Source organism: Aythya marila (assembly GCF_965140915.1).
Source record: "Aythya marila genome assembly, chromosome: 1".
Classification (NCBI taxonomy): domain Eukaryota; kingdom Metazoa; phylum Chordata; class Aves; order Anseriformes; family Anatidae; genus Aythya; species Aythya marila.
This window is the reverse complement of record NC_139042.1, coordinates 124,482,677-124,510,579: the sequence shown is the minus strand read 5'-3', so window position 1 is coordinate 124,510,579 and position 27,903 is coordinate 124,482,677. Positions and strand designations below refer to the sequence as shown.

Below are 27,903 nucleotides of genomic sequence, written 5' to 3'. Positions count from 1 at the left end.
AGTTCTGCTCTTCAGGGGGATTTTCAGTGTTTGCGTCATTTGGATTTTCGCCCTTTAACTGACCTTTCCCCGCTTGAATTTTCTCGTCTGTTTTGTGCCTCCCAATTATACTAAACACATTTGTCATAATTTGAAAAGGTCAGAAAGAGCCCGCGTGGCTGAGGTAGCCCCTTCCAGAGCTTTCCACCCTCAGCTACCCCACGACGAGCGGCAGGAGGGTGCAGGGGGCAGGGGGCTGGACAGAGCTCGCAGAGCACGAGGGCGCAGACGGAGGCACGCCTGCCTCGCTTGTGCCAGGGGCTTCCCCGGCCACGTCTCTACAGGTGGTTGTGGACAAGCATGCAAGGATTAGCTGGGCGAGCCTCGTACGGATCCCTTGTACAAGTCCCAGGAGGGTGAAAGATGAAAAGGCTGGCGAATGCGACGGAAGCCCAGATAATCTCTGACATAAAGCCCTGTGTGCGTGAGGGGGACAAAAGCCGAGGCGCTCAGACACGTATATGCCTGGGGACACACAATGGCATTTGTCTCGCCCAGCCACGGGCTGTGAGAGCTCCCTGGGCAGCACCGTCCTCCCATGCCCTGAGCACTGTGCCGATACCTCCAGCCGCACACAGACACGTGCAAATCCCATTGACTCCCCAAAATACTTGCAAAAGCTCCCTCCAAACACGGACAAGGTGAGTTCAGCCTGGTTTGCTGTCAGGGGAGCTCGTGGAAGGCCTGAAGAGCATCCGAGAACCCTCAGGAGCTGCCACGCGTTGGCACGCTCTGTTCCAGGCGCCCGCTGTGGCTGTGACCAGCGTCCGTCCCTGATGGAGTGGCGGTGGCTTTATGGATCGGCGCTGTCTCTGCTATTCCCCTCTGTTTTGCCAGGGTCAGACACGGTCTTCCCTCATCACTGCATGATGAAAAGTTTGATCGTTTCTGAGGAGCTGAGGAAATTACTTCCTCATAGCTCGGCCCCGGCAGTGGCAGCCGTCCTTCTTCTCCCTCTGACTTTCTTCTCTCACCCGCGGGCTGCTCGGCAGCCACCTCCCCGTTTGGGCTGCGCCTCCTGCCTGCTCCTTGGCGGCTGGGAGAGGGTGGGGGGGGGCAGATTCTCGATTCTCCCGGCGAAGCCCCCGTCCCCTCGGGGGCTCTGCTCCCGCTGCCACATCCCCGCCGCTCCCAGACGCACCGCATCGATCCGCGGCGGAGCGACGCGCCCGGGGATGCGCTCAGCCGGGCGGGGAGGACCCCCAGGCCGGGCAGAGCCCCCCCGGACCCCCGGGACGGCCGCGGGGCGTCCCCCTCGAGGGGTGCCCGGCGGCGGGGGCGAGCCCGGAGGGGTTTGGGGGCGTCGCGGGGCGGGGGGATGCCGGGGGACGGAGCCGTCCGGGGGTAGGCGTGCGGCGGGGAGCGGGGGGGAGCGGGGGGGAGCGGCGGGTCCCTTGGAGACACCTCTCTCTCCATGGCAACCTAATCGCTTCCTGCGGGGAGCCCGAAATAACCGGCACGACGGGAGAGGCGCCGAGCGGGCAGCGGCGGCGGGGAGCAGGTCCGGGGGATGGATGGGGAAGGGGAGCCGGGGGCGGGGGGGAGGCAGCGGGGAGCCCTCGCCCCCTCCCCATCCATCCCCTCCCCGCCGCCGGGGGAGGGCTGCGGGGCCGGGGGAGGACAGGAGGGCAGGGGGCGGCCCCCCCACCCCACCCCGGGGTGCTGCTGCCCCCGTCGGGGCTGCCCCCACCCCTGCCCTCCGTGGGCGCCCCTCGGGCCGCAGAGGGGCTCGGGGGCGGCGGCCCGCGGCCGTGCCAGCAGGCATGGGGTTAACGGGAGGCTGCGAGCGAGGGAGACGGAGACGGAGAGAGAGAAAGAGGGGCTGGACCAGTCCTCGGCAGCTGTTTATTTCAAGGCATCTCTCGCTCCCTCTCCCTCAGCCAGGGCTGAGCCTCGCCGAGCCTTCCTCCTCCTCCTCCTCCTCCTCTCCCTCCTCCTCTCCTCTCCTCCTCCTCCTCCTCCTCCTCCTCTCCTTCCTTCGTCCTGGCCATGAGAGGCACCGGCAGCGGCAGCCGAGCTCCCCCGGCCCCCCGCTCCGCCGCCCCGGCTGCGCCCCAGCGCTCTCCCCGCAAGGTAAGTTCAGCCTCAGCCCCGGGGTGGGCAGGGGGCCGCGGGGCTGAGGGGCGAGGGGGGGGGACGCGTGCCCGTCTACGAGTCATCCCTCCCCGTCTCCTTCCCCGTGTCCTTTCTCCCCCGGTTTCCTTCTCCCTCTCCCCATCTGGGTGCTCCGTCTCCTCCGTAGCCGGCTCTCCCCCCCCCCACCTCTGCCGCCCCCTCCCCTCTCTGGCTGTGGGGCAGGGGGTGCCCGAGGGGCTGGCAGGGAGGGGGCAGGTCCGAGGCATCGCTGCCTCTTGCCCTCCAGCTCCGGGCTCCATCACAGACCTGTTGTGCTGGAGCCTCTGCTGAGCAAGGCGACTTCAGCCAAATTGGCGCAGCTGGAGAAAGGAAAAGGAGGGGTCAGGCCCTCCTCCCGCCCGGCCGAGGGTGCACCCCGCCAGGGAGAGCATTTCGGGTGTGCAGACCCGGCACCTGAAGCACTCGGATGCCCGGGAGCAGTAGGGAACCGGGAGGCAGAAGATTGGCAGACTCATGACATGTATTGCAGGCAGGCACTAGATGGCAGGGGACCGGCATCCTAGAGTGCTGGCTGGAATGGGGCCATGCTCACAGTTCCCAAATGCAGGGAGACCCGAGCTCGGAGGACCGCTGCTGGGCTTCACACGCCCGGTCCCTAGGTACCGAGGTGTCCAAATGCGCAGGCACTGCCACCCCTCCAGCCCCGCATTGTGCCCCAGCCCAGGATTTCCATGCCCAGCCCATGGGTGCTTGCCCCAGTGCCCTGGCACTGGGATTTCTGCCAGCGGTCACCGAGCGCTGCAGGACCTGCACTAAGAGCCCCTCCGTGGTCCTGGCCAGTCCTTCAGGGCACTGCCCCCAACCCCGACAGCCTCAGGCAGGCAGCAGGTAGAGCACCCGACGCGAGGCACTGCATTCAGCCTGCCGGCCCCCAAATCCAGCACGCTCTGCAAGCTGTCGCCCCCAGCCCCATGCACAGCAGGAGCTCCTTGCCCAGATGGGCTTGGCATCTCCCACCACAGGGTACCAGCATCTGGCTTCGTGCTCCCGGCTCTCTGAGCTCCCCTGAGCGCAGCAGAACTGCCTCCCTGGGGCAGCTGCTCCAGGATTCCTCCCTTTCCCTGTCCCCACCCAGCCGAATACAGCAGGACTCACAATTCCTTCTCATCAGCACTGGGGTTCACGCTTCCTGCTGCCACACCAGCGATGACTGCATCTCTGCAGCTTGGGCTGTGAACCCCAGGATGCTCACAGCCACTGAGAAAAACACAGGTGTGGGGTGCTCGGGGCACCCGGGGGTGTCGGGGGGTCTCACTGCCGGCGTCTGAACTCGCTCTGCTCGATGCCCGGAGATAGCTGCTAGGCTCCACAGTCCCGGATCGCTGTCTCCTATCAGTAGCTGTCATCATAGCACCTTGATGCTGGCCGGGAGTTAAAAATGACAGGCAACCTGGCTTTCTGTCTCTGCGAGGAGGGCTGGGTCCCCCTCAGGTTTGTTTTGATTTTTTATCACTGTTTTGAGTGGGATCGTTGCTGTGGGGGAGCCGGGCAAAGGAAGGATTTGCATGAAGCTCTCGGTGCTGCGGGGTTGCTAATGGCGAACGCTATTTCAGCCGGCAGTAAGTTTCATAATCTTGGCCCAGCTCCTGTGAATGTTCTGTTCCCCAGGGTCATCAGCCTCTTTCCCCTTCTTCCACCCCTTCCCCCTCTACCCAAACTGGTTGGCAATCTCATTGTTCCAGTGGAATATATCCGTCATGTGAGGTCATCGCTGCATAAGGAGAGGTGATTGATTGCTGAGGTCACTGGGGCCTGTCCCATGCTGGGCTTTGAATACTGGGCTGGAGACCTTGAGCTGGACTCCGTGCTCGCAGGAGGGCCGCTGTGGGGTGCGGAGGGGCACGGTGATGCGTTCCCGGCAGATCGAGTGGCTGAGCAAACAGACTGCTGCATTCTGAACTAGCTGGAGCGCTCGGAGAGCAGACGGCTCCATTCCTAGAGGCAGAGTATCACAGCAGTCAAGCCCGAGATGCTACAGAAATGCAGATAGATCATCGACTGCCAGCCGAGCCAGGCAGAACCGGGTGCAGCCCTCTCCCCATCCCCAGATGGAAGGAGGCGAGCCGCTTCTCGCCGGCACGTCCTGCCTGCGCTCGGCTTCGCCCAATTGCTCTCCGGTCAGAGCTGATCTCTGCTAAGCACCAAGAAAGCTGTGAGATTCTCAGATTTTAAGGCCAGGGGGACCGTTTTGATCATCTAGTCTGACCTACAGCACAGCACAGGCCAGAAAATCTCACCAATTTCATTTCCTGCGTCAAACCCATAACCTCTGATTGAACTACAGCGGCTCTTTGAGAAATACAGCCGCGTAAAGGCTTCAGGCAGGAGGCAATACACCGCCTCCCTAGGTAAATTGTACGAGTGTGTGACCCTCTTTATTAATAGTGTTGTTCCTCATTTGAATTTGTCAAACTTCAGCATTTTGTAACAGAAGGTTACAGATTGCATTTGATGTGAGCGAGCTACAGCCTGGGTATTGCCTGCACGCGGCTGGCACCTCGGCTCTTTTATTCCAGCAATAACTTTTGTATTTCAGTAAGATTTCTCTTGGGGACCACTGCATACTACTAGAGTCCTGGCCATGCAGGAGTTATCCGTGAATCCCAGGGCTTCAGCAGGCAGAGCAGCACCTGAACTCCAGAGTTCAGGACGTCACTTCTGCGGTTTAGCCTGCGCTTCCTGCTCAGAGCAGGCGTGCAGCAGGCTCTGCTCCTAGGCAATAGTTAGGATGTAGGTTCCCATTCCCCTTGGTGAAGTGGCATGCATGCTTTGAGGCACAGCTGCCGGGATCTGCTCTCTCCCATCCCAGCAGCAGTGGGTCTGGGCTGCAGGAGACTTACCAAGGAGGGAGAAAGCACGGCTGGGTCACTGACTTTGGGGAAGAGAAGAAGGATTTGTGCTTTCATCCTGCAAATTCAGTGAGAGCAGCTCCTAACAGACTAGCCCCGGATCTGTAGTCTGGCCCTGCAGTGGGGTCCGTACGCAATAGCAACGAGCAATGCAATTCCTCCTCGCTGCTTCCAAGCACCAAGATTCACAAACGGCGCTCGGTGAAGTGCCCTGGGGAAATAGCTTTGTCATTCACTCTCTGTCATCTGTGCATAACAGGACACTGGAACACTGCAGTGAAGGCCCTGTACCTAGAGTGAGAGCACACAGGTCCATCTTTGGACCCTGGGACCAGCTCTGTCCATTTTTTATCACGGTTAGACCTGGGAGACGGACCTGAAAGCAAAAGCCGTGCCAGGCGGTACTGATGCAGAAACCCAGTCTCTGCTCTGGCACACAACAGCCTCCTGAACAGTGTAAGGTGCAACGATACCGGGACTCATACCTCCAGGCAGTGAGACTATTTGAGCCCGCTCCTCCTCTCTGAAGATCTACTGTTTTATTCAACACCCACAATGGGATACAGAGATGAATCAAGGACATTTGCTGAGCTTGCCCTCAAGCACAACAGAGTTTGTGCCCAGGACACAATTCCTACTGCCAGCAGCTAACTGAAGAGTGCCCCAGACATGTTTTATCTGCTGCTGTGCTGGTAAGCCACAGGGATCTATTTCTGCTCTGAGCATCGGTACTCCATGTGCAGTGGAGTCTAGCCCTTGCTGGCTGGTCAATCAGCTGGACTTCGTTTTCCTTTGCTCTCAAATTCATGCTACGGGAGACACCTCTGTGCCCCTCCACAAAAGACACCTGGCTGTGCTTGTGCCAGGTCACACTCTCAGTCTCTGACCCCAGTATCATTAACAAACCAGAATGTGTGGACTGGCAGCGACTGGTATCGTGTCCCTCACTCATCTGGAGCTGCCTTTGGGGTAGAGCCTCCAGGATTCACTTCCTCTTTACTGCCAGGATCTGTGCTCAAGAGTAGCTGAGGTCTGAGGCTTGTCACCATCACAGTGGTACGGGTACAGGAGGGGGCCAGTGCTGCGCTCACTCTTATCCCTCTGGTCCAGTAACAGCCATAACATGCTCCCTAGGGCTGAAATTCAGGCTTCCTGGTGTTAAAGAAACAGAATTTGGGTCCGGAGGGATCCTTATTCCCAGGCTTTAGGGAATGCTTGGTGCAGGGTGCTCTTCTGGAGTGCCCAAATACAGCCAAGCAGTACAGCAATTTCTGCTTCTGCGGTGGTACTGCCCAGATTCACATCTCCTATAGCCTAATGCAAAAAAAGCACATAGACACCCCCCAAAGACCAGCGCTGTTAGCAGGTAATGTGGTTGCAGAGCATGGCTCTTCATCACCAGGCTCTTCATCACTCTCCAGTCCTAGCCATGGCCCCAGGCACTCCAGGCCGCCTTGAAATCATCCGGAGGGTTTGCGTGCACCCTAGCCTGGGGACTCACACGGAGAGGGATCCACAACACTTGGGATTCCCTCCCTTTCCAAGGGCCAAAAGAAATCCTGTCACAGATTTTTGTCTTGCCAGACATGATCTTCCACAGCGTCGTGATCATAATCCAGATGGCCAAGATCTTGCCAGCGCAAGGGAGCCTCTGGCTTTGGAAGAAACTTGCTCCATTCGGCTGGCTCTCTGCAGAGCTGCATTTTAATGCCTAGTCCCCTCTAAGGCTTAGAGGTTCAGGAGCAAAGTACAAAGAAATGCTGAGAATAGCTGCTCTTTTCTCCTCATCTTCATCTCAGGATCTCTCCAGAGACTGATCTTGCCCCGGAGGGAAGGGCAGGGCACATTAGCCGACAATTCCTTTTTTCCTGTGAACTTTGTTTAAATATTTAACAGAAGGAAACTAAAAATATCCCCAGTTAATGCAGCAGGAGCCAGACAGCGGCTTGCTCCTGGGTGTCCTTCCTCCCGGCCCCTCTCCTCAGGTGCATGGCATGGGGTGCGAGCCCCACAGCCCACAGCAAGCTGTGAGCTGCAGGAGGAAGGCCTGCTCCTCAGGAGGGGCTGCAGCGTCACCTAATGACACAGACCCAGCAAGGGGACAGATATTACCCCTTGGGAGCATCAAGATACAGCGTGGTGGCTCAGGGCTGGAGGTGCAGGGTGTTTGGTCTCTCTGTTGACTGCCTTCTGAGCCCCCTTGGCCAAGCGCCCCCTTTTCCACGCCCCACAGCCACATGAGGGCATGAATGTGGGTTGTCAGCTCACGCCTCTCCTTCACAATGAAGGAACGGGCTGGATGTCTTCAATGATTTTTTTTTTTTTCCCCGTGTGTGTGTGAGGTCTTTGTTGTGGAGCAAATCCCGGGTCAGGTACACGGCAGCTCACTGGGGAAGGGCTGGCGCTGCGCCGCGTGCTGCCAAGGGAAGGGGCAGGCAGCATGAAGGGCAGCCGTGCTGCCATGAGGATGATGCCGGAGGGAGGCGTGCGGCCGGAGCTGAAATCCTGCCGGGGTGCTGGCCCTTGCTCCGTGCTACAGCTGCTGCCTAGCACTGCTGGGTTTGGGGGATTGCTGGTGGGAGAGGCGGGGGAGGAGGGGAGGGATGGGACCTTGCTGAGGGTACGCGGGTAAGGAGCACGGAAAGGTAATTCCATGTTAGCTAAGAGGAAAGTAAATGCTAAATATTTGATAGCTATGTTTTTGCTCTTAAGTTCCTCAGTAAGGCTGGACTTTTCTGGCTGATTCACTCTCTCCTTCCCAATCTTCTCGGTTTATCACTCACGAGCGTCCCCTCTCACTCCCTCACCCCGGCAGACAATGAAGAGGCTTCTTTTTAATAAATGGATTACACGCTCCGCACTATAAATAAACACAGGAATTAAGATTCCAACTTGTTCTGGCGATAAGCAAACAAAGACGCCGAATCCCCCCCCTCGGCCTTCAGACAGGAGAGTCCCCCGGGAGTCTGTGCACGCGTCTCCGCACGTGTACTCCAGAGGCAGATCGCTTCTCCCCGGTGTATAGGATAACAAGTGTGTTTCTGTGGGCTGGGGGGAGCAGCCCCGGGCAGGGGAGTGGGTGCATGTGCATGCTCTGCCCGCTGGGGCTGGCACCAGCAGCGGGGAGGGAGCGATGGCCGCGAGGCCCAGGCGCAGCTCAAGCTCTCTCTCTTGCCTCCCAGTGAGGAGCATGAGGCGAGACCTCGCCGAGTGACGAGGCGCTGCTGCATCTGCGATGGAGCCTGGTGCCTGGTAGGTTCGCAGCCCCCCCGGCGCCTGCCGGCGATGCGGGAGGGAGGAAGGCATGTGGGCAGCAGGCTGCTGCCGGCTGCTCCACGAGGAGCCTTCCCAGCAGGAGGGACGTCCAGATAATGCGCTCTCCCTCCTCCTCCTGCAGCAGGATGCCTCTCCTGGCCTCCTCCATCCACTCGCTGCAGCTATGGCACTTCCTCCTCCTGGTCTCGGCCGTACCTCCACCCGCCGCCTGGTCCCTGCGCCCTCGCAGCCCTGTGGCCACCCGGCCCCTCTGCGCCCGTCGGAGCCCCTCTGCCCACCGGCCCATTTGCATCTGGGACAGGACCTCGCTGCCCGAGCGGGATTTGCGCCTCACAGCGCCGCGCCAGCGCGCCCTGTCCCCCCGCGGCGGGGACCTGCGCCACGCCGTGCGGCTGAGACGCCAGGCAGCAGGGGCCCGGCCCGCCACCCCCTCTGGCTTTGAGGACGGCATGCCCTCCTCCCAGTACCCCTGGGCCATCGTCTGGGGCCCCACGGTGTCGGATGAGGACGGAGGGGACGCCAACTCCGCCAACCCGGGCTTCCCACCGCTGGGCTACACCTTCGTTTCCCCGCGGGGGATGGCGACGGCGCAGCCCAACTCCCACTCGCTGCTGCACAACGCGGGGCTCAACCTCCGCGAGACCCCAGCCACCCTACGGCCGTTCCTGTTTGGGCCCCGGGGGGAAGGTAGGTCTGCACTGTGCTTCCCCTGGCCCTGTTCCTGCAGGAGGAGCTCCTCCTGCAAAACTTATTGCCCCAGCGCTTGTGCTACTGCTCTCGAGGGGGGCTGATGGGGGCGGCGGTCCCACTGTCTCTCTCCCCCCTGCCTCACAGGTGTGGACCCCCAGCTCTACGTCACGATCACCATCTCTATCATCATTGTCCTGGTTGCCACCGGGATCATATTCAAGTTCTGGTGAGTGGGGCTTGGGGCCAGTCGGGGTTGGTTCATTACGGTGCTCTGAAGCCATGTCGGAGGGCACAAGGACTGTGGGCTTGGGTGCTGGAGAAGGCATTTGACCCGCGGGTGCAAGGGGCACTCATTGCCTTGCTGCTCTTCTCCCCAAAGCTGGGACCGCAACCAGAAGCGCCGGCGCCACTCCGGGCAGCAGAGCGGTGGGAGGCAGCAGGAGAGCCAGCAGCCCCTCACGGACCTGTCCCCCACCACCGTCAGCATCCTGGGGCCCTATGCCGACTCCCTCACCCCCACGCCTGAGGCGGAGGAACCCAGGCATGGGCAGGAGGGTGCGGAGAAGCTGGGGGGCCACGGGAAAAGCACTGCCTTCCAGCTCAACCGGTGAGTCCTCCGGGGAGCCAGGGAGCCGTGGGGTGGCAGGGGGCAGAGGGACAGCAGGCTAGGGGTGGGCAAGGCAACTCAACCTTCTGAGGAGGGCCCACACGAGGCTGGCTGGCTAGCGGGGACGCCGGGGCAGCGTGAGCGCCCATCTCTAATTCTTTTCCAATTCCCTTTTCCCCCCAGAATCCCACTGGTGAACCTGTGATGCACACGGGAGAAGCAGAGCTGGCTCCCCCACCCTCCTGTCACAACCGGGGAGCCCACGCTTCTGCCGCCTCTGCTACCCCAGGAAAAAAACAAAACAAAACAAAACAAAAACAAATCTCCTTGTGCCACGGCCCGCTGCCACCGTTGTTAACTAACTCCACCGGGACGTGCCTGGGCAAACGGAGGAGCCGGGCCTCGCTAGCGTCCTGTGGGGGGAAGGTTGGGGACCCCCCGAGCAGGACAGGAGGATGAGCGAGCAGGAAGGTGGGAGGGAAGGCGGCTGTCGGTGGTGTGAAGTCGTAGCCTGCCCTGCCCCTCTCCTCGCACACTCACATGCACTCTTCGACCTCCGTGACTCTCCCACCAGTGCATGCCTGACGTCGGGGGTAGGCGAGGTGGAAAGGCGTACCCCTGTCCCTGTGGGCCCGAGCCCCTCTGTGTGTCCCTTTCCATGTTGTGTGCTTTGACGTGAACGTCTGGAGTTCAGTGGCTGCAGCGATGCCTGCTGGGGTTCGGTCGCCCCGAGCTGGGGCTCAGGTGAAGGCAGGTCCTTCTGTTCCCAAGGTCTTGGCCCTCCTGAGGGTCCCGGGGGTGGGTGAATCTTGGGAAGAAGAGGCTTATATAGCACCTGACCCCCCTCAGCAACACATTTCCTTGAAGGAAACATTGCCCTGCCTTTAATATTCACATCTTCCCATCTCCTTTCTGCCTAACACTCCTGTTTTCTGTCTTCAGCTTGTATCTTTCATCTCCCAGTCCCCAATGTTTCTGTTTTTTTCTCTCCATTCCTCCTCCCCTCCTTTCTTGCCAGTTAAGGTTGGAAGAAGTTCCTTTAGCTTGTCAAATGTTTTGATCTCTTGGAAGCCTCCTCGCTGTCCCTTTCCATCCCCTGTCTACTTCATCAAGGTTTTATCTCTGCTCTATGGAGGTGTTCTTTAGAAAATCATAGGTGAAGCCTTCTGCCCATAACGTCATTTAGCAAGTGTCCTGTCCATTGAGATACAGCTGAAGCAGCTAAAAGTGTCACAAGCAGATATAGCTGGGCACAAGGAGCATGAGTTTGGCTGGGCTGGGGTAGGGAATTGCTTTTGGACACTCCTGTCACAGGCAGCAAGCAGCGGAGATGACTCTGTTTGCCTTGGATGGCAAAGAGCAATTTACAGATGACCTCAGGAGTGCTCGGAGGGTTGCCGTGTACTGCTGGTAGGTTTCTCCTGAAATGCCTCCTGAGACAACACCAAGGGCATGAGAGAGGGAGCATCTATGCTGCAGCCAGGCATGGGAGGCCGATTTCCATGACAGTCCATTGGCAATGACAGTATTTGCCCTCTCGTGGCTTTTGTGGACACCTTCAAAGAAATTCACAAACCCACGCTGACAGCCACTGAACTGAAATGATGCTGATTTGGGTAAGGTCACCCCTACGGTATACAAACACCTTCAGCTGCTGGGCTGATTGTGTCCAGAGACGGGAAATTCACCCACAATTTGAAGGCTCTAGTGCACCATACAAGGTCCTAGACAAAAAGTTATCTGTCATCTCAGAGGATATGAAATCGCCTTTCACCCTTTATCCCTGTAGTAAAAGCGTATTCTTTATAGAACAAAGCACACGGAGTTTCCTACGAGGCCTGGTTCTGCCCATTTACCCAGCTGATCTGATGGTGATCTCAGGTCCCACCTGGCTCACCGGGAAGGACATTTAAATGAGAGTGTAAGTTACAATAAGCCTCGCAGAAAACAGCAGAGATTTGGAGAAAATGTCAGGTCAAATAAAATTATCGGCTTATTAGAAGCACAGAACGGCTGAAAGATGTAGGTGGAAAAGGACTCTGGAGGTCTCCAGCCTAAGCACAGGTTCAGTCTCTGCTCACAGCAGGCGATATTATTGCTTTACTGTAAATCAATCCGTTACTGAGCCTTTTCCTTACTGAGGCCCCTCTCAAGGCTTTGGTGGACGTTCAAGCTGTGGATGGACAAAGCAGGGGGCAGGTGGCTGCTCCTGCCCACAGGTCCCTCACCACCACCCCTGCCAGCTGAGGGCAGGTCGGGGGCTGCTCTCCCCCACTTCGGCACAACCAGGGATGGAGAAGGACATCTGCAGACAGTCTGCACAGGGCCGAATTGGTTACGGCGGGCAGTTGGCAGCACAATGCCTCAAACTGGTCTAAGTAACCTTCCAGACTGGATTAATTAGATTGCTCTTTGATCAATAGCGCCTGTTGAAACGAGGCCAGAGTTTAGATGCTACCACTTCAAGGGCTGTCCTTGGGCTTTCCCTTTGCACAGGCTGTGTGGAGAGAAGGTCTGCAAGGAAGTGGCAGGGCACTGCAGGGGGTGTAGTGAAAGCATTTTCCAGTACTTGCTACAGGGAAGCCCTGTGCTCTGCTGGCCAGGCCTTTGTAAACTCTGCAAACACATCAGATTCAAGTGTTGTTTCTGTTTGCTTGTTTGTTTGTTTTCCTTTAACGTGTCTCTGCTCTTGTTACCTCCAAGTAATGAAAGCACCTCCAAGGAGTGAAAACCTTTCATGGGTGTTGTGGTAAGAGGGAAGATGGGAAATGCAGTAGAGAAAACTCTTACAATGACAGAAGCTTCGATATGCTGAACATCTTTTCCAACACCAATTTTTCTAGTCAAACATTTTTATGATGATCATTCACTCTCTCACATGAAAAAGGTTAGATATGGGAAACAGTTTCATTGTTCTGCCCGAAATTTCATTGCTACGTTCTGTCCCTGGAGCAAAACATTCAAAACATGTTTGGCCACATAAGCTTCTTCCAGTCTATAAATAGTCTCACTGGATCTGCTTTCTCCATGGTGGGAGCCTTATAAATCACCTTTCCCCATGCAGAACGGAGCCTGCCTGGTCCAAGACCGTGTTCTGTGAGATGCACACGTGGACTGGTTGACAGCACCAGGTACAGAGCCAGGGCAGAGGCCGGCACCTTCTCAGTCACAACCTGCAGGGTTCTCCATCTTCCAGCTGACTGGAGGAGAAAGATCTGGGTTATTTTTTTCTTTCCAGTGGAAATTTTACAGAGAGAAAGGTGTGTAGGGAAAACTACTGCAAATGTCTGTAGGCTTGGGCTGAGCCTGTCCAACACTACTGGCCAGTTAGCAGAAAACATCTGGGTGGGCTGAGCAACCTTGTCTGTGCAAACTCCTCAAGGGACGTGGTTTTGTTAGCAAAAGGCCGGTCTCCCTGCGGGTGTAGTGGGAAGGAGGGAAGGCCTGGGGGACAGTCCCTCCCCTCCGCCCTGCATTGTGTTGGAGCAGGAACCTGAGTCTCTCCCTCTCCCTGTTTACCCAACAGTGACATGACCACAAGGAGAAATCCTGTTTGGGCTTCCTGATCTGGTTGGCCATGACGGGTAGGCAAGGGAGCAGAGCTCAGACGTGTGCTTGCACACCTCTCCTCCAGTCCAGTTTACAGCGACACATCCAGCCAAGAGTCCCAGGGCTTCAGAGAGGGCTATCTACCTCTTCCTCTGTGGCACCTAAGTGCCCTTGTAAATCTGGCCCTTTCAGCCCCCCTCCTCCCTTTCCTGCTAAGGAAAAACGCTTGGAAAGGAGCTTTTTGTTCACTTCCCACACATTCTCAAATGAAAACATGATCACCTTCGGATTGGTCTGACTTAAACTGCGGTTTTGGTTTTCACTCTGAAAAACACGCCTATGGCACAGCCTTAGAGACGAGTCCTGCAGCACAAAAGCCCTGGGCCAAACTCCAGCTCCCTGACCATGCCCCAGCTGATGTCTCACTGTGGTCCTGGCCCTACCTTGTCAAGACAACAGAGGGGGCCCCCCTTCTTTCACTGTCTGACAGCTCTCCACCCCTTCTTTCCCGTTGTTTTCCCTCTTCCTGCTCCCATCTCGTACCATGGTCTCCCTCCTGGCTCTCTCTCCCCTCCTGCTGTTTCGCTCTCCTCTCTCCTCTCTTGTCCTCTCCCTGCCATTCGGTCTTGTTCTGCCGCAGCTCCCATCCTTCTCTCCATCCTCCCTCCTGCTTCCCGCTTGGTCTCGCTCCCCCCCCTCCTCCCCTGCCCTCGTGCGCTGTGATATATATTTTTGTAGGATTTCTCTTCTCCTTGTGGTGAAATATTCAATTCTTGTGGGATGTTAGTTTCAACATTTTTAAATAAACCTTTGCAAAATACTGAAAGCAGAGCTCTCGCTGCTGTGGAAGAGGCCATAACGGAGGTGTCAGGGGTGGGAAGAGAGGGGCTTTGCCCCGTGCAGACCCCGGTGGGACGGGGACTCACGCACCTGCCATCCTACAGCCTTCTCCAGGGGGGTGGACAGGGCAATTTGGCCACGTGTCCATCTCACCCTGATTTTCTTGGTGGCCATAGAGGCCTTTCAGCCCTCCTCACAGATTTCCACCGCTCTCCTTCACTCAAGGAAGCCGCAGGGGCCTCACACACCCACTTCTCAGCCCCGAGTGTCTGTTTTTGCGCCGGAGCTGCTGCCTCCCAGCCATGCTCTGGGGCTGCTCGTCACATGCTGATCTGTGCTGGGAGCCAGGGTGGCTGTGAGAGGTGAGAGAAGCTGGAGAGAGACGGAGAGATGCTGGAGCAGAAGCCTCCCTCACTCTGTTCCCCGCGGCTGCCTCCGCAATTTCTATTTACAGCCCTGCTGCCTCCCCTCCTGGCCACAGTGCCGCTGCTGTTGCTGGTTTCCAGGGCTGCTCTGTAATTAAGCATCCTCTGTCTCCTACGACTCCCCCACTTCACCAGCTCCGTCAGTGATCGCTGCTGGGGTGGGCAAGGAGGGGGGTGCTGGAGACCACAGCAGCGCTGGTGGCACCTCCGAAGGGCTCCCTCCCCGTGGGGCAGCTCCTGTGAGCAGAACCCCTGCTGCCCCCGTGCCGAGGGTGGGAGGAGGGGGTCCCTCAGCCCTGCTGCGTTAGCGGGCTGAGCCTCTCCTATCCTCTGCAAAAGGAGGCTGTGGGGCTGGGCAGGCTGGGGAGACGCGGCTGAAGGGGTGAGAGATCCTCAGCGTGCTGACATTACAGGCTCACAGGCTTGTCAGCGCAGTGAAATGCCTTGCGTAAACCTCAGCTGCTTCCAGCCACTGCTTCAGCCCTTCCTGCTGGCTTCTCATCAGCAGATGCATTTCCTCCAGTGCCCCCTCCACAGAGGCTGAGGCTATGGGCACTCAGCGAAACCTTCCTTTCCTTCACCTGGACAAGCTCCTTTTTCTTCTGGTCTCCTGAAGCACTGACTCCTTGGTCTAGTCCCTTCTCAACAACACTTCCCACTATGTGGCTCTTGCCCACGACTTCCCTTTGGCTTCCCACCCTTCCAGCCTGCTCCCAGCCCTGCCTCCATCCCCAGCACCTTGCTCACTGATGGGGAGCTGCATGCTGAACACGGGGCAGTGGAGACAGGAGAAATGGATGAGATCAAATAAATCAAAGAAGAACACCCAAGAACTGCACAGCCACATCAAGATACATGAAAGCCCCCCAGCAAGGGGTCAGAAACCAAGCAGGAGGTATTGCTGAGCACTGTGATTTCCTGAGAAAGGGAGTACCTCGGAAACACATTAAGAAAACAGCTCCCAAAGCTGGGACTCCCTCCAGCTGAGCACTTTCTGTAACCCGCAATAAATTGTCCCATTCTATTTAAAAACAAACAAACGTGAAAAACTAAGGTAATGGCCTGCTGGCAGCGCCTGTCAACGTAAGGAGCTGGTGGTGAGCTACAGTACTCGCTTGCCTCCCCTGCTCAGGGAACTTCTCCAGACCTGGGGCTGGGAGTGAGGCCTCTACACGCTCTGTGCTGCTCTTCCCCATGGGGCTATCATGGGAAAGCACCTGTGGAGGTGTTGGGCATTGCTGTCCTCCTCAGGCCTACCGTACAAACTGGGCATGGCAGCAGAGGGGTCGATCAGCTTTAGTTAGAGGTGTCTCCTAAAGGGATGTGGTTGTGCAGATGGTGATTTAATTAGGAATTAGCAGCAATGCACAGCTTAAGGCTGCCTTGAAGAATGACCCTGAAACAAGCTCATTTTAGTGCCATGTAAAGGAGCTGAGTGCTTGCCTTAGTTCGCTCCTGCTTTGAACCTCAGAGCTGAATCTTTATCAAGGGCTGCTGTGTCTCCGAGTGCACATTTCACGTGGTGAATAATAGGCCATTCAGTGACGCATTCGCCATTGATCCAAAGCCCATCTTTCTCTGGGAGTGACCAGAATACAAGCAAAACCATCTTCAACTTCAGATCAATCCCTACGAGGGATCTGGCAGGGAAACAAATGCCAGTCCCTGCTCCAGGGACCTGTCTTGCATCTCCGTGGCTCCTAGTTAGAGCTCCAGAGGCTGGAGGGCAGTCACTCTAGGGCAGACAGTCTAGCTCGAAGTCCAGGCTCTGTCAAGGGCTGGATGTACCACGAAGGTTCAACAAGCAAGCAAGCCTGGGGTGACTCATTTTCTGAATGTCAGGAGAACATAGCTTGATGTCTACGGCACGCACTGGTCAAATCTGCATTACAGCCTGGCTGAAGAGCTGGTTGGTTTCCCTGTTAGTTTGCCCAACAAAAGTGCCCGGACAAGCATCACGATTCTCTCAGGTACCATCTGAGCCTTGGTAAAGTGACCAAGACAGCAGGATCTTTGTGAGCTCCTCCCAAATCAAGGGACAGCCTGTGGTGGGTGTCCTCTGCTAGTGTCAGGGAAATCAGTCTAGACAGGTTATTGCACTGCTAACACGTGCAGTTTGTCTGAATGTGTTCACACCTACAGAGGAGGCTTGCACCAGTGCCATTAGATTGACTCAGAGCCATTTGACAACACCGGGGTGAGTTATTTAAGCCTGAAATGGTTTCCTTCTGATGCCTTTTCCTGCCTTACAGATTTCATTCACGTGTGACACACTGCATATGAGTGAACATCATGCAGATGAGGTCCGAGGCTCTGCTTAGCATTACCCTGTGTTTGTGGATACACAGCAGGAACTGTCAGAGAGGCGTTATTCCCTCCTTCATAATGAGACTGCTCCTACACCAAGCATCAGGACATGCGTGGCAAAAAAGAGGACTAGAAGACTGACCTATAGCCAAATGCTGGTTTCTTGTAGCTACTCATGTTGGCTAACTTACTTTTGGTTCTCTAAAAAACATGCTGCAGTAAATCTGAGTGCAGCTGATGAGGAAGAGACAGATTCTCCCATGGTACCTGCTACTTACAGGAGGGCTGGGATGAAGTGGTCACTGAGGATAATAACAGCACTTCTGGCAGGCTCTGGTGACAGTAGTTTGCTCAGGCAGTACCTTGGAGAGAAATGCACGGCCTAACCGAAACACAAGGAGCTGAAGCTGTTGAGGAAAGGCCTAAAGGAAGAGAGTTATGAGGTAGAAGGAATATGAGGGAGGACAGGTTGAGGAGAGAGTGGGCAGAACCATGAATTTTGAGCAGGATTAAAAGATGGAGCAGGAAGAGGTAGTAGGGTCAGAGGAAGGGATCAGGATGGGAATTTAGAGCTAGGGGAGCTTTAAAAGGGCTGGGTAAACAAGAACAGGTGGATGAAGCAGGGGTCTGGGGGCTCACAGGTATGAGGGTGCTGCTGACGCTGAAGCCCTTGTTTAGGGCCGACCCAGCTCTCAAAAAGATGATGCATTCCCATGTTGTTTCCTTTTCTTGTCCTCTTCCTTTCTTGATGTTAATTGCTTGGATATTGTTTTCCAGGAGCTGAGGTGGAGGCTGTGTCATCGGACTTACAGGGACATGAAGAAATAAACTTTGAGGATGGAGCTCTGAGTACGCTCAGCACGGAGACCACCAAAGATGAGGCTGTCAGCACCTGCCCTTGGGCTCAGTGCTGGTATACGGGCCTCTGGCCTTTAGAGCTGAAGGGCAGGAACAGCACCACCTGGAGTGGCATATGCTGGGAGGAGAGCCTCTCAGACTCAGCGATGGATGCATGAGGAAGCCCAAACAGAATGACACATGAAAAACAAACAAACAAACAACAAAAAAATAAAATTTGCAAAGAAGAAGCCAGGGATATGAATGTGAAAGGGCGAGTAGTGTCGTGATGCAGTGAGCATGTCCTCTGCACCAGAGGTGCAACTGCCTGCTGAAGCAGAGCCTGCTAACGTGACGGTAACGGGAACCCAAGCATCTGTCGGGATGGTGAGTGAAGGAAGGGGCTGGTGTTTCCCAGTGTCTGAGCTGACTTTGCATCCTGGGTGGTTGCTGCCATTGGTTTTCTTCTTCTGTGATAACTGTACGTCATTTCTCTGTACAATTTACTTCACAAACGATTTCATGTACCCGCCCGAGATGTGCTTTGTTGTGTTTTGTTTAAATATGCAAAATGGCATGCAACTCCATATGACGTCATATGCAAATTACTTCTCGTGTTACTGTGCTTATTTGAAATTAATTTGAGTATGATCACAACCCTGAATCTGAAGCCGTTGTTTAGGCTGAGCACTCACCCTGCTGCCCCGCTCCTTGCAGCTATCTCAGGGGCAGCAGCACGATCCTCCCCTGCCTGCCTCAGCCTTGATCCGGAGGTGACCCTGGCTGCGGGTGGTGCGGCTCAGAGCAAGGTCGTGCTCCAGTCCTCTGCTGAGGTTGCCAGTCAGTGCAGCAGGAAGGGTGAGGATTTAATGGGGAAGCTGGGACTCCAAGCTCACGTCTCACAAGAGTCCACAGATGTGCGCTCACAGGGAGAGATTTCTTTTAAACTCACAGAGCCAGGCTAGACACTGGCCTGTGATCAGCCATCCAGCAGCTCGACAGCTCAGTAAAGTGTCATAAGGCATCTGGGCTCAGAAGAAAACGCTGGTGTTACAGTGTCAGGAATTAAACTCGCTTTCTGGAAGAGCTTGTTTCTTAATGACCGCCCCTTTATGGCAGTGAATCTGCAGATACAAGCAAAATGCTGCCGATACAGGTGCCCCATGTTCTTAGAAAGATCAGATTCCATCAGAAAACATCCACTGAAAACAAGAGCCATAACACAGGCAGCAATACAATATCTACACTAATCTCTGAACATATACAAGCCATTTCAGCAACATTCTTCATGCTAATTTTCCCTTTTTTCTTCCGCCTGGTTATGAGTCAGCAGCTAGGCTTGAAACCCCTAGTCTTCATCACCGAGGAAGATGTAGACGTCACTCCAGCAATGCCTTAATCTTCCGTTAAAAAAAAAAAAAAAAAAAAAAAAAAAAAAAAAAAAACAGAAAACAGTCAAACAGACTTTGCTGTGACTCCCATCTCATCCCAGGCTCACATAACCCGCTGTGACCTGGCAGTGAAATATTTCATGCAAGGCTTTTTGCTCTGGGCAACCGAGAGCGGATGGGTGCCTGGAGACAGGGGTGGCTGAGAGCTCTGCACCGTGTCCAGGGCTGCTGGTGTCCAGGCAAGGCAGGAGGTGCTCAGGGGCAGATGCTGCTGGTTGACTGCAGCACCCAGCAGCTCCTCAGGCTGCCCGGGGAGAGCTGCTCTCATCCTTCCCCAGGCAGCTGCTCCCGAGGCATTCCTTTCTCTTGTCCCCGTTTGTAGCCCTGTGCCCCCTGCCAACAAATGGGTCTGGTCTCAGCCACTGTGCAGATGGTCCTGTGAGGTGTGAGCCCTGTCCCAGCCTACGTGCAAAGCCTGGGTTAATAAAGACAAACAAAAGCAGTGGAGGAGATGGCCTCAAAGCCTGGAAGATCACAGAGGTGCTGCAGCATGGAGGAGCTCTCTCTGCTCATTAGAAATCCCGTTGGATCTGCAAGGCACGCACCCGTCACCCAAGGCATTTGGCCATGGGCCTGCCTCTCACTTGCTGTTCTCTCCAGTTCCCATCCTAGCTCTACACACCCTGGAGGAGGCTGTGCCACCCGTGGGATACACATCCTGAGCTCCCTGGGCAACTTTAGCCCCACAGCTCTCCCTGCAGCATCCCATGGGCACCAACCCCACCACCACCAGCAGCTGGCACCAATTCCAGTCAAGCCCCAGGCATCCTGCTTGGCTTGCACTGCGTGAAGACCAAAGACATTATGAAAATGTCCTGCACTCATGTAAGAAGAGAGGACTGGAGGAGACTGCCTGACCTCTGACAGGGAGTCCCACCACATCCTCTTGCTCAGAGACCCCCGGTCTCAAAACAAGCTCAGCCTCCTGGCTTTGGGACTGCCGCTCAGAGGCTGTGCTAGGTCCTTGCACTGGCAGGTGGGAAGCTCCTTCTAATTTCCAGCCTCAGTATATTCATGGCTTAGCCTGTTATAATTCATTCTTGTGCCAGCATTGTCCTTAAGCTTAAATTCAATGACAAAGCCCTTTGTTAACACAGAGTTAATGTTGCTTGGTGATAGCTCATTCTTTCCCAGAACATTGAGTTCATGAAAATGCAAACTTGTGGAAAAACAGGGCATTTAGAGTTAAGATGCATGCCTGAGCAACCTTACTTCAGCTCATCCTGAGCTGGCGGCTGCCAGGGGGACTGCCAGCCCTCCAGCTGCGCCCACTGTGTCAGGTGTAAAGCCTTCTGCTATGTCGGGAGGGAGCAGGACCACGAGTAATGGGGGAGGTGAGCAGGGAAATGAGTCCTCTGGGGCACGCAGGGGGCTCTGGGCTGGAAGGCAAGGTGCTTCTGTCCATGGGATATCCAGGCACTCACCATGCAGCACTTTCAAGGACAGAGGAAGATGAAATACAACTAGGACATCCTGAGGTAAAAATTCCACCAGGCACTCTACTCTGCCATAACACTGAAGGGAAAAACTTTCTGGTAGGAGTCAGCTCATAAAAACAGAACCCTGAGGCATCATTTCCCCAGGAGGAGCAATGCCAGTGTTCACCAGGAGCGTGCCCTGCCTCCTGCACTGCAGTCACCGAGGTGGGCAGGAGCCATTTCCAGCAGCCAGTGCAGCAGCCCAGCAGACTCAGTCCTACCACAGCTGGGGAGGCCCCGCATGCTTCCTGGCAGCAGCAAGCTGCTTGCCCTTCCTGCAGCTGCAGGCGTGCTGCTTTGCCATGGAAGCTGCTCTGTCTAAAGTGAAGGGATGCTGGGAGGCTGCCGCAAGCTTCGGCCCCATCCTGGGCTCCTCCATGCAGGGAATTCGGGCCAAGATTTCCACCAGGGTCACAGTGATGCACAAAGGTCAGGACAGAAAATTATGGCAGCTCTAAAACACAGTGGTTGTAGAAACTTCAAGTACAGAAGCAAAGGATGTCCAGAGTGACTCCCCCTCTGCTTCCCTCCCCAGTTATCCACGCAGCATGCTGCAGATGAAGGGAGCTCGTCTGGGAAAAGCTGGGGCTGTCATCTGGCAGGTGCTGGGAGGCTCCACTCCAGAAGAAGGAGAGAGGGAATGAGCACAGAGCAATTCCCTAGGCGGCAGCTGCTCCCCAGGCAGAGCCAAAAAGGCTCCCGTGGCAGGTGCTCGCCCAGCCTGTGAGGCTGGGAAACAAAGCCTCAGGTGACACTGGTGCTGAAGGAGTCCCTGGAAAACGTGAGAATCCTTGCTAAAAGGAGCTGCAGAGATGATGCACAAGATTTTCGAGGAACATCTAGGTGAAACAGCAACTGCCCTGAGGAGCTGGAGGCGGTAATCCCAGCCCACCTGTGAGGAGGAGCTCGGGCAGCCTGCTGGGCAGGAGGCACTCCACCTCCTGCAGAGCTGGCCTCACTTGGCCTGGCCCTGGGACTCGCTGCTGCTGATGGTTTGGGCAGAAAATGTGTGTCCCCGAGTCACGGGCCCCTCTGGGCAAAAAGCTGACAACTTGTGGGTTCCCTAAATCTGCTTATAAAGTCAGAGGTGCTTCCAGCTGGCAAAACAGAGACAGCAAATAGTCCAGGATCAGTGGTTTTGTGTCTGGGTATCTGATGTGCATTGGGAGAGAGTGGAAAGCTTGCAAGAAGTGCTGTGACTAGGTAGCACTGCTGCTGCTGGGCTTAGCACTGCAGTAAACACACCATGAGGAGGAGGATGAAATAATCCTGGGAGATAACCCAGCCGTGGTACGCTGAGAGGAAGCAAGGCAGCTGATGAGTTTTCCCTGATGACACTGCAAACACATCTGAAAAGTTAGTTCCCGGAATGTGATGCTTACCTGAAGCTTGGGAGCCCTGCCCAGAGGGATCTGCTATAGATATTAGGAAAGCTTTGGGGTACAATAAAGGTGTGAGAGCTGCTGAAACCTGAAAAACCACTCCGAGTCTTGCAGCTGAAGCATTACTCTGAAAACCTCTCAGTGTGCTGGAGTCCGTAATGAATTCCAGAGGTACCCCTTGTACAGACATCCTGCCTCCCTGATGCTGCAGACTGCAAAAACATTTGCAGCAGGCTGTCCCTCCAAGCTTTCGGTGCTTACTCAAGGGGCTCCTGGCAGCCAGTGGCAGCCCCAGAATCCTGATAGCAGACTGCTTGTTCACTCCTGCATCTCGTTTTCTTCTGCATTTTAACCTGAGTCCTTTTGCCTCCTTTCCCTGCAGATTGCCACAGCCCCAGACGCCTCTCCCCTAATCCCCTTTCTCATCCCTTTCAGGCAGCAATTTCACCTGTCAATTAGCTTCCCATCCAATGTATATTTCAAACCTGAAAAAAAATCCCTCTGACGTCAATTTGTCAGGAAAATCACATCAGCCCTTCTAACTTGACTCTCTGACAGGGTAGCTGGGCTGGCAGACCGGGGGATGCAGTAGATGTGATAGGTCTTGACTTTGAGGCTTCTGATGCAGCAAAAGGCCTGAAGTTCTCACAAAGAAACTGGGGAAATGACTGCAGCCAGAATTGCCAAAAGGTGAATGCAATTGCCAAAAAAAATAAAAAAAATAAAAAAATACGTATACAGCTGGTTTGAGAAGATTACATCATCAGAGCCAAAAGGCATTTCCGACGTGGCCACAGAAATCAGCAGGTTCATTTTCATCAATGAAGGTTTAAGCTGTGTTGTAGGGAAAAGCTTTTTAACTATCGAGCAATAAAATGCTGGACTAGACTGGCCGAGGGAGTCTTGTCACTGGAGGCTGCTGAGAACAGGTTCAGCAGATATCTGTCAGGGATGAGCTGCGCTTCCTTAATCTTGTCTCTGGGTCAGGACGATGAATTAGATGATTGCCTGAGGTCTCGTCCCAGTTTCATTTCCCCTAACTAAATTAAGCAAACCTCAGAAACCATTGGCAAAAGCAAGCTGCAGTGGGCTCTGCTCACTGCCTTCCTGCAAGCTGGGCATTAGACCAGCACCAACCTTGCCCAGGTGTAAGCCAGGCTCAGAATCTGTCCCCCTAATGCTGAAAACCCACACGGTGAAACCCTTCCAGCTCTGCTGTCTGTGCAGGCATGTCACACGCTGAGTTCAGGAAGGTTTTTGTGCACCTCTGCAGAGATCTGAGCATTTTCTGAGAACCTGGGTTTTAAACTTCCTTCTTCAGAGGGTTCTGGGAGCAGCTGTCATGCAGGAGAGGCACCAAGCAATTGTCTACATTGAGAATACCAGGCTTGGGACTTACCCTTGAAGGAAAAACTCTTTAGGGGATGGAGGAGGAAAACATGGGCTTGTGGACCTGTGTTCAACACCTTTTTTATTTTATTATCATATTTATTTTTTTTGTCATGCTGACCTGCTCTGGAAGCACAGCAAAGCCCAGGGAATAGTAAATCTGTACAGTCTGTAAAAGAGCCAGACTGAAGGGAAAGGGACTGCATGACTCAATCACAGCCGAGCTCCTTTTCCTCGATCATAGCCCTTTTCACTGGGAACAGCCTCACATATAAAATGGATTTCTAGAGAGGAATCCACCCATGCCAGCCTTCTGCTAAGCAGAAGAAGCCAACCCCTCCCTACATCGTTTCACAGGATGGCCAGAGGGGAGGCACAGAGACAGACTCCGTTATTACAGCTCCTCCGTGCTGCTGCCAGCCCTCAGCCTGCTCCTGAGCACGGGTGACAAATTGTATATACCATCTTCAATAAGATTAACGTAATGATCTCTTTAAGGCTGTTGTCTTTGTGACCACGTCACATCATTGCTTCATAATCACCTCGTGAGTGATGAATGCACACAGATCTGTTTTTTACCCTCTGTCATTTCTAACCACTGAATCTCCATGTATAAAATAAATCCCTGTTAGCAGGAGCAAAGAACAGGACCTCACACTTCTCCGTTCCGGTCTGTGAGTAATTCTTCCAAATGCATTTAATCAGCAAACTTCCTTTTCACTCTGCTTTTTTTTTGCTGAGCCAGAGCCATTACTGCAAACAGAATTATTCCCAAGGCCAGTAACATTCCTCCATGGTGGCAGTTCAGCAGTTCCCATTTGACTCAACACATCATCTCCTTTTCCCCAGTGTTTCACCCAACTAAAATGACCCTAACAATTCCTTTCATTTCAGCTCATCTCACTGCCTTACATCCTTTACTCTAGCGAATGTCTTACTGAAATTCAGCTAGATTAGATCTACCTTTTTAAAATTTATTTATTTTTTATTTTTCCCACCCAGGTGAGGATGAAAAGGAGGTAAAGAAAAAGGAGGTAAAGAAAAAGATCAAGTTAAGGGCACGCAGTGCTTGTGTTGATAAACCCATTCTGTATTTGGTGCCGTTTTCCACTTACTGCTGTAGCTTTAATTTTGTTTTCCTTCTGTAATTTGTTCTTAACCTTATGCTCTATTGAGACTAGACTAATGGGCTTGCAGCAGCCGAGAGTACTTTGTTTTCTCTCTTCCTGAAATATAGCTCCCTTTTTCCAGTCCTGGCATGCTTACCCTGAATTTGATGGATATACTGCAAGTCTATGCTCCCCAAACTGCAGTTTCCTTGCCAGGTTTGAACAAAATACAGATATGGAGGTGAACCTGTGAGCTCCAGCCTTCACACAATAGAGCTTCTGGAGTTCTGCTTCTGCCCTGGTACAAAAGCATACTGTTCTCCCCTGTCTCTGATATCCTCTTCTCCTGTCTTTTTCAGCATCATTCTTCCTACTGAAAAATGACATGAGGCAACTGTAAAGACCTAGACATGCTTTAGCAGCACTTTGGTGAGCACTGAAGGTGGTGTGAGGAGCGCATCAGACAAGCTTGCATGACCATGCTCTCATGCAACGTAATTTTAAATGACGTTTCTGCAGTGTTACTGTTCAGAATATGGATGTCACAGCCTACGAAGTCATCCCCAAACCAAACAGGTCCTGCTGCTACGACGTTCACCTGTACTTGGAACAGAAGTGGGGTGGAATGAGAAGCGCTACAAAGCCAGCTGGAGAAGAGATGTTTGTGCACCAGGGCTTTACCGATGCTAACGCTGCTGTCAACATAGATGCATTTCCACAGGGTCCAACAAGCATGCTACCCTTCTGGCTTCTAGCATGATGAAGACATTGAGCATTTGCTTGCAGCGTACCAGCAGCACAGATCAAAATCACTGACTCACAGAAAAAATCAGGTGGGAAAGGACCTCTGTAAGTCTCTAGTCCAATCCCATGCTCACAGTGGGGTAACTACAAAGACAGATCGGGTTGCTCAGGGCTTTGTCCCCACACATTTTGAACATTTCCAAGGGTGGAGATTCCCCAGACTATGTAGGCACATGTTTCACTGCTGAACAGCTCTCAAGGGGAAGAAATTTTCTGTTACATATGTTCAAAATTTCTCCTGTTGCTATTTGTGTTTGTTGTTTCTTGTCCTTCCACTGTGTATCCTCAGAGTCTGGCTCCATCTTCTCTACAAGTTTCCTTTAGGTAGGGGCAGACAGCAAGTGGATGCCCCTTTGGCCTTTTCTTCTGAACAAACCCAGCTGCCTCAGCTTTCTCCTTGCACATTGTGTGCTCCAACCTTCCAATTCAGGGCCTTTTCGCTGGGCGTGCTGCAGTTTGTCAACATGCCTCTTGCACCCCAGCCCAGCCCTCGATGTAATCTTCTAGACGTGGCCTCACCTTTCAGGTGGATGGGAATAATAATTTCCCTTCCTCTGCTGGCTGTGCTCTTGCTAATGCAACCTAGGTTGCAGGGATCTGTCATTGCTTGAAGGGCTCACTGCTGGATCACGTTCAAAATACTTGTTAAGACTTTTTGAGGTGATCTAATAATGTCAGTTTTGATTTAAGCCTGTTGGGGCTATTGCCACGGAGAAGCTATCACCCCACTGGAACAGGTTTTGCCTGAGCACGCCTGGTATGTTTTGACCGTGACCATGCAATTGAGGTCCCCCTCAGGCACTGCTGATGCGATTGTGGTTTTTCTCCTGTGCTGAAGGTACTTGGGCACAGTCCCTCTGGCTTTCTTGGCATGCCCAGCAATTCCTTTTCCTCCTTCCAAATTATGGGACGCATATTCATGACACGTTGGCCAGAAAGTTTGGCAACTAATTGTTCTTACTACAGTGGCCAAACAAACTCAGTCTGTGGCTAAGGCTGATCAGTCCCAGCAGAGTCTGCCCAACAGGAACCCTGCTGTTCCCAGCTCCAGAGCCACTTCTCAGTAAAAAAGCAGTGGATCGCTGTTGAGTGTGCCTCAAGTTCCAAAGTGCATCCCAGGCGCATGGTTTCTGCTCCTTGACCTTAAGAGAGTAGATGCCAGTGTAACACATGATTCAGACAAGCAAGCGTGTGCAGGATAATGCGATAATGCACGTGTTATAACTCAGTTACTGTGTACTTCTCAGACCGTACAACACTAAATAGAGAAGTTACCAAGGAGGGAGAGATGCAATCTATTTCCACGCCATGGAAAGAAAGGCAGAAATGACATGCTGAAATGCTCTCTGCTGCGCGCTACCAGGGGATTTAATCAGCCGATTGCCAAAGAGATGTCAGTTCCTTGAAAGAGTAAGGACAACGTGCCTTGCTGAGAAATGTACTCGCAAGATTAAAATACCAGCTTCAGGATAAACTTAATATTGTCCCACAAGCAGAAGAAAATATGGGCAAGAATGAACAGCCTCCATCCTTACAACGGGTGTCACTACACCATCACACCCTCCCAAGCCCATCTGCCCGTCTCTGCCTGGTGTTCAGGTACCCTCCACAAACTCAAGCACCAACACCAGCAAATCAGAGAACATGTTGGGCCTGCCCTACAAGCCAGCCAAGCAGGATCCCACAGCGCCACGCACCACCCATATCAATGGGGTGGCCACCGTGACTGGTGCAGTTTATATGCGGACAGGGGACAAAAGGTGTTCAGGCACAGAGTATGGAGTGGTGCCACAAGCACGTAGTCATTACGGAAGGTCCGGGGCTAGGTCTGGTGTCAGGGTGGTGAGACAGGATAGAGATGAAGAAATCAGGCAAGCAGAAGGAGACGGGAAGAGCTGAGTTGGGAACATGACAGTCAGATGTGTCTGCGGAGGAGGGAACACGGGTGGGAGATGGAGCCTGCAGCTCGTGTAGCGCTGTGTTTGCTACCCTCCTGGGTCAAAGCTGTCTTGAAAAGCTCTCTGCAGAAGTTGTGAGAGAGCAACCGCTGTGGTAGCTTTTCTTTTCTTTTTTTTTTTTTTTTCTCAGCTGGTGTGCTTTCTCCACACAGTTTCTTTTCTGAGCTTGTCATGAGCTAGTCCCTCAGAGGCAGGCGATGCTTAGCTGTGCTGCACGCCGGCTCCTTCTCCCAGGGGGGAGGCCCCTTGGCCTCCATCCACCACCCCTCTGGGGCTCATTTACCTCTCACAATCTCTTTTACATCGCTGCTGGCTTCTCGTCCTGCCACACAACAAACTGAGCCCCTCTCAGCTGTCCCCTCCCCAGCAGCCTGGCCTGGGCACTGCGAGCGGGTGAACCTGAGCTAGGAAGGAAGGTGAGGAGACCAGGTGCCCTCTGCAGAGAGATAGACCCGTTCCTCCTATTTCGTCTCCTCCTAAGGGAAGAAGATAAGAGAAATCAAGTGCCTGTGACAGATGTTAGTCACGCTGCCTCACGTGCTGCTGAAAGGTGCCTGGGGGAGGGGAGCGTGACGCTCTGGGCACAGTTTGGGAAAATTAACCACCCTGTCCCACTCCTCTGCTGGAAATCATGACTTCTCCTCGTCTGGTGCAGGGCGTTTTGACGAGCTCTCCCAGCAGCCGAGCTGAGGAGGAGACACTCGGCTGAATTTCTTTTGGGCAGCACAGGGAGGGGAAGGAGGGAAGCCGAGGGGGGCTTTGGGGCGAAGAAGAGGC

The 27,903-nt window shown here is 54.3% G+C and overlaps 1 protein-coding gene across 1 annotated transcript; it reads left to right on the top strand.

The window, feature by feature from the left end:
• Positions 1–1,937: 1,937 nt before the first annotated feature.
• On the top strand, positions 1,938–13,948 carry PIANP (PILR alpha associated neural protein). Its single transcript, XM_082784707.1, has 6 exons — positions 1,938–2,112; positions 8,207–8,276; positions 8,422–8,987; positions 9,135–9,216; positions 9,370–9,597; positions 9,781–13,948. The coding sequence occupies exons 2-6, from the start codon at positions 8,260–8,262 to the stop codon at positions 9,800–9,802; spliced, it is 915 nt and encodes a 304-aa protein (XP_082640833.1). The 5' UTR covers positions 1,938–2,112; positions 8,207–8,259; the 3' UTR covers positions 9,803–13,948.
• The last annotated feature ends 13,955 nt before the right edge of the window (positions 13,949–27,903 follow it).

Excerpts from the sequence above, each read along its gene's own strand:
- PIANP (XM_082784707.1), top strand. Across the intron at positions 8,988-9,134 it reads GTTTGGGCCCCGGGGGGAAG|GTGTGGACCCCCAGCTCTAC; the intron begins GTAGGTCTGCAC and ends CCTGCCTCACAG. Across the intron at positions 9,598-9,780 it reads ACTGCCTTCCAGCTCAACCG|AATCCCACTGGTGAACCTGT; the intron begins GTGAGTCCTCCG and ends TTTTCCCCCCAG.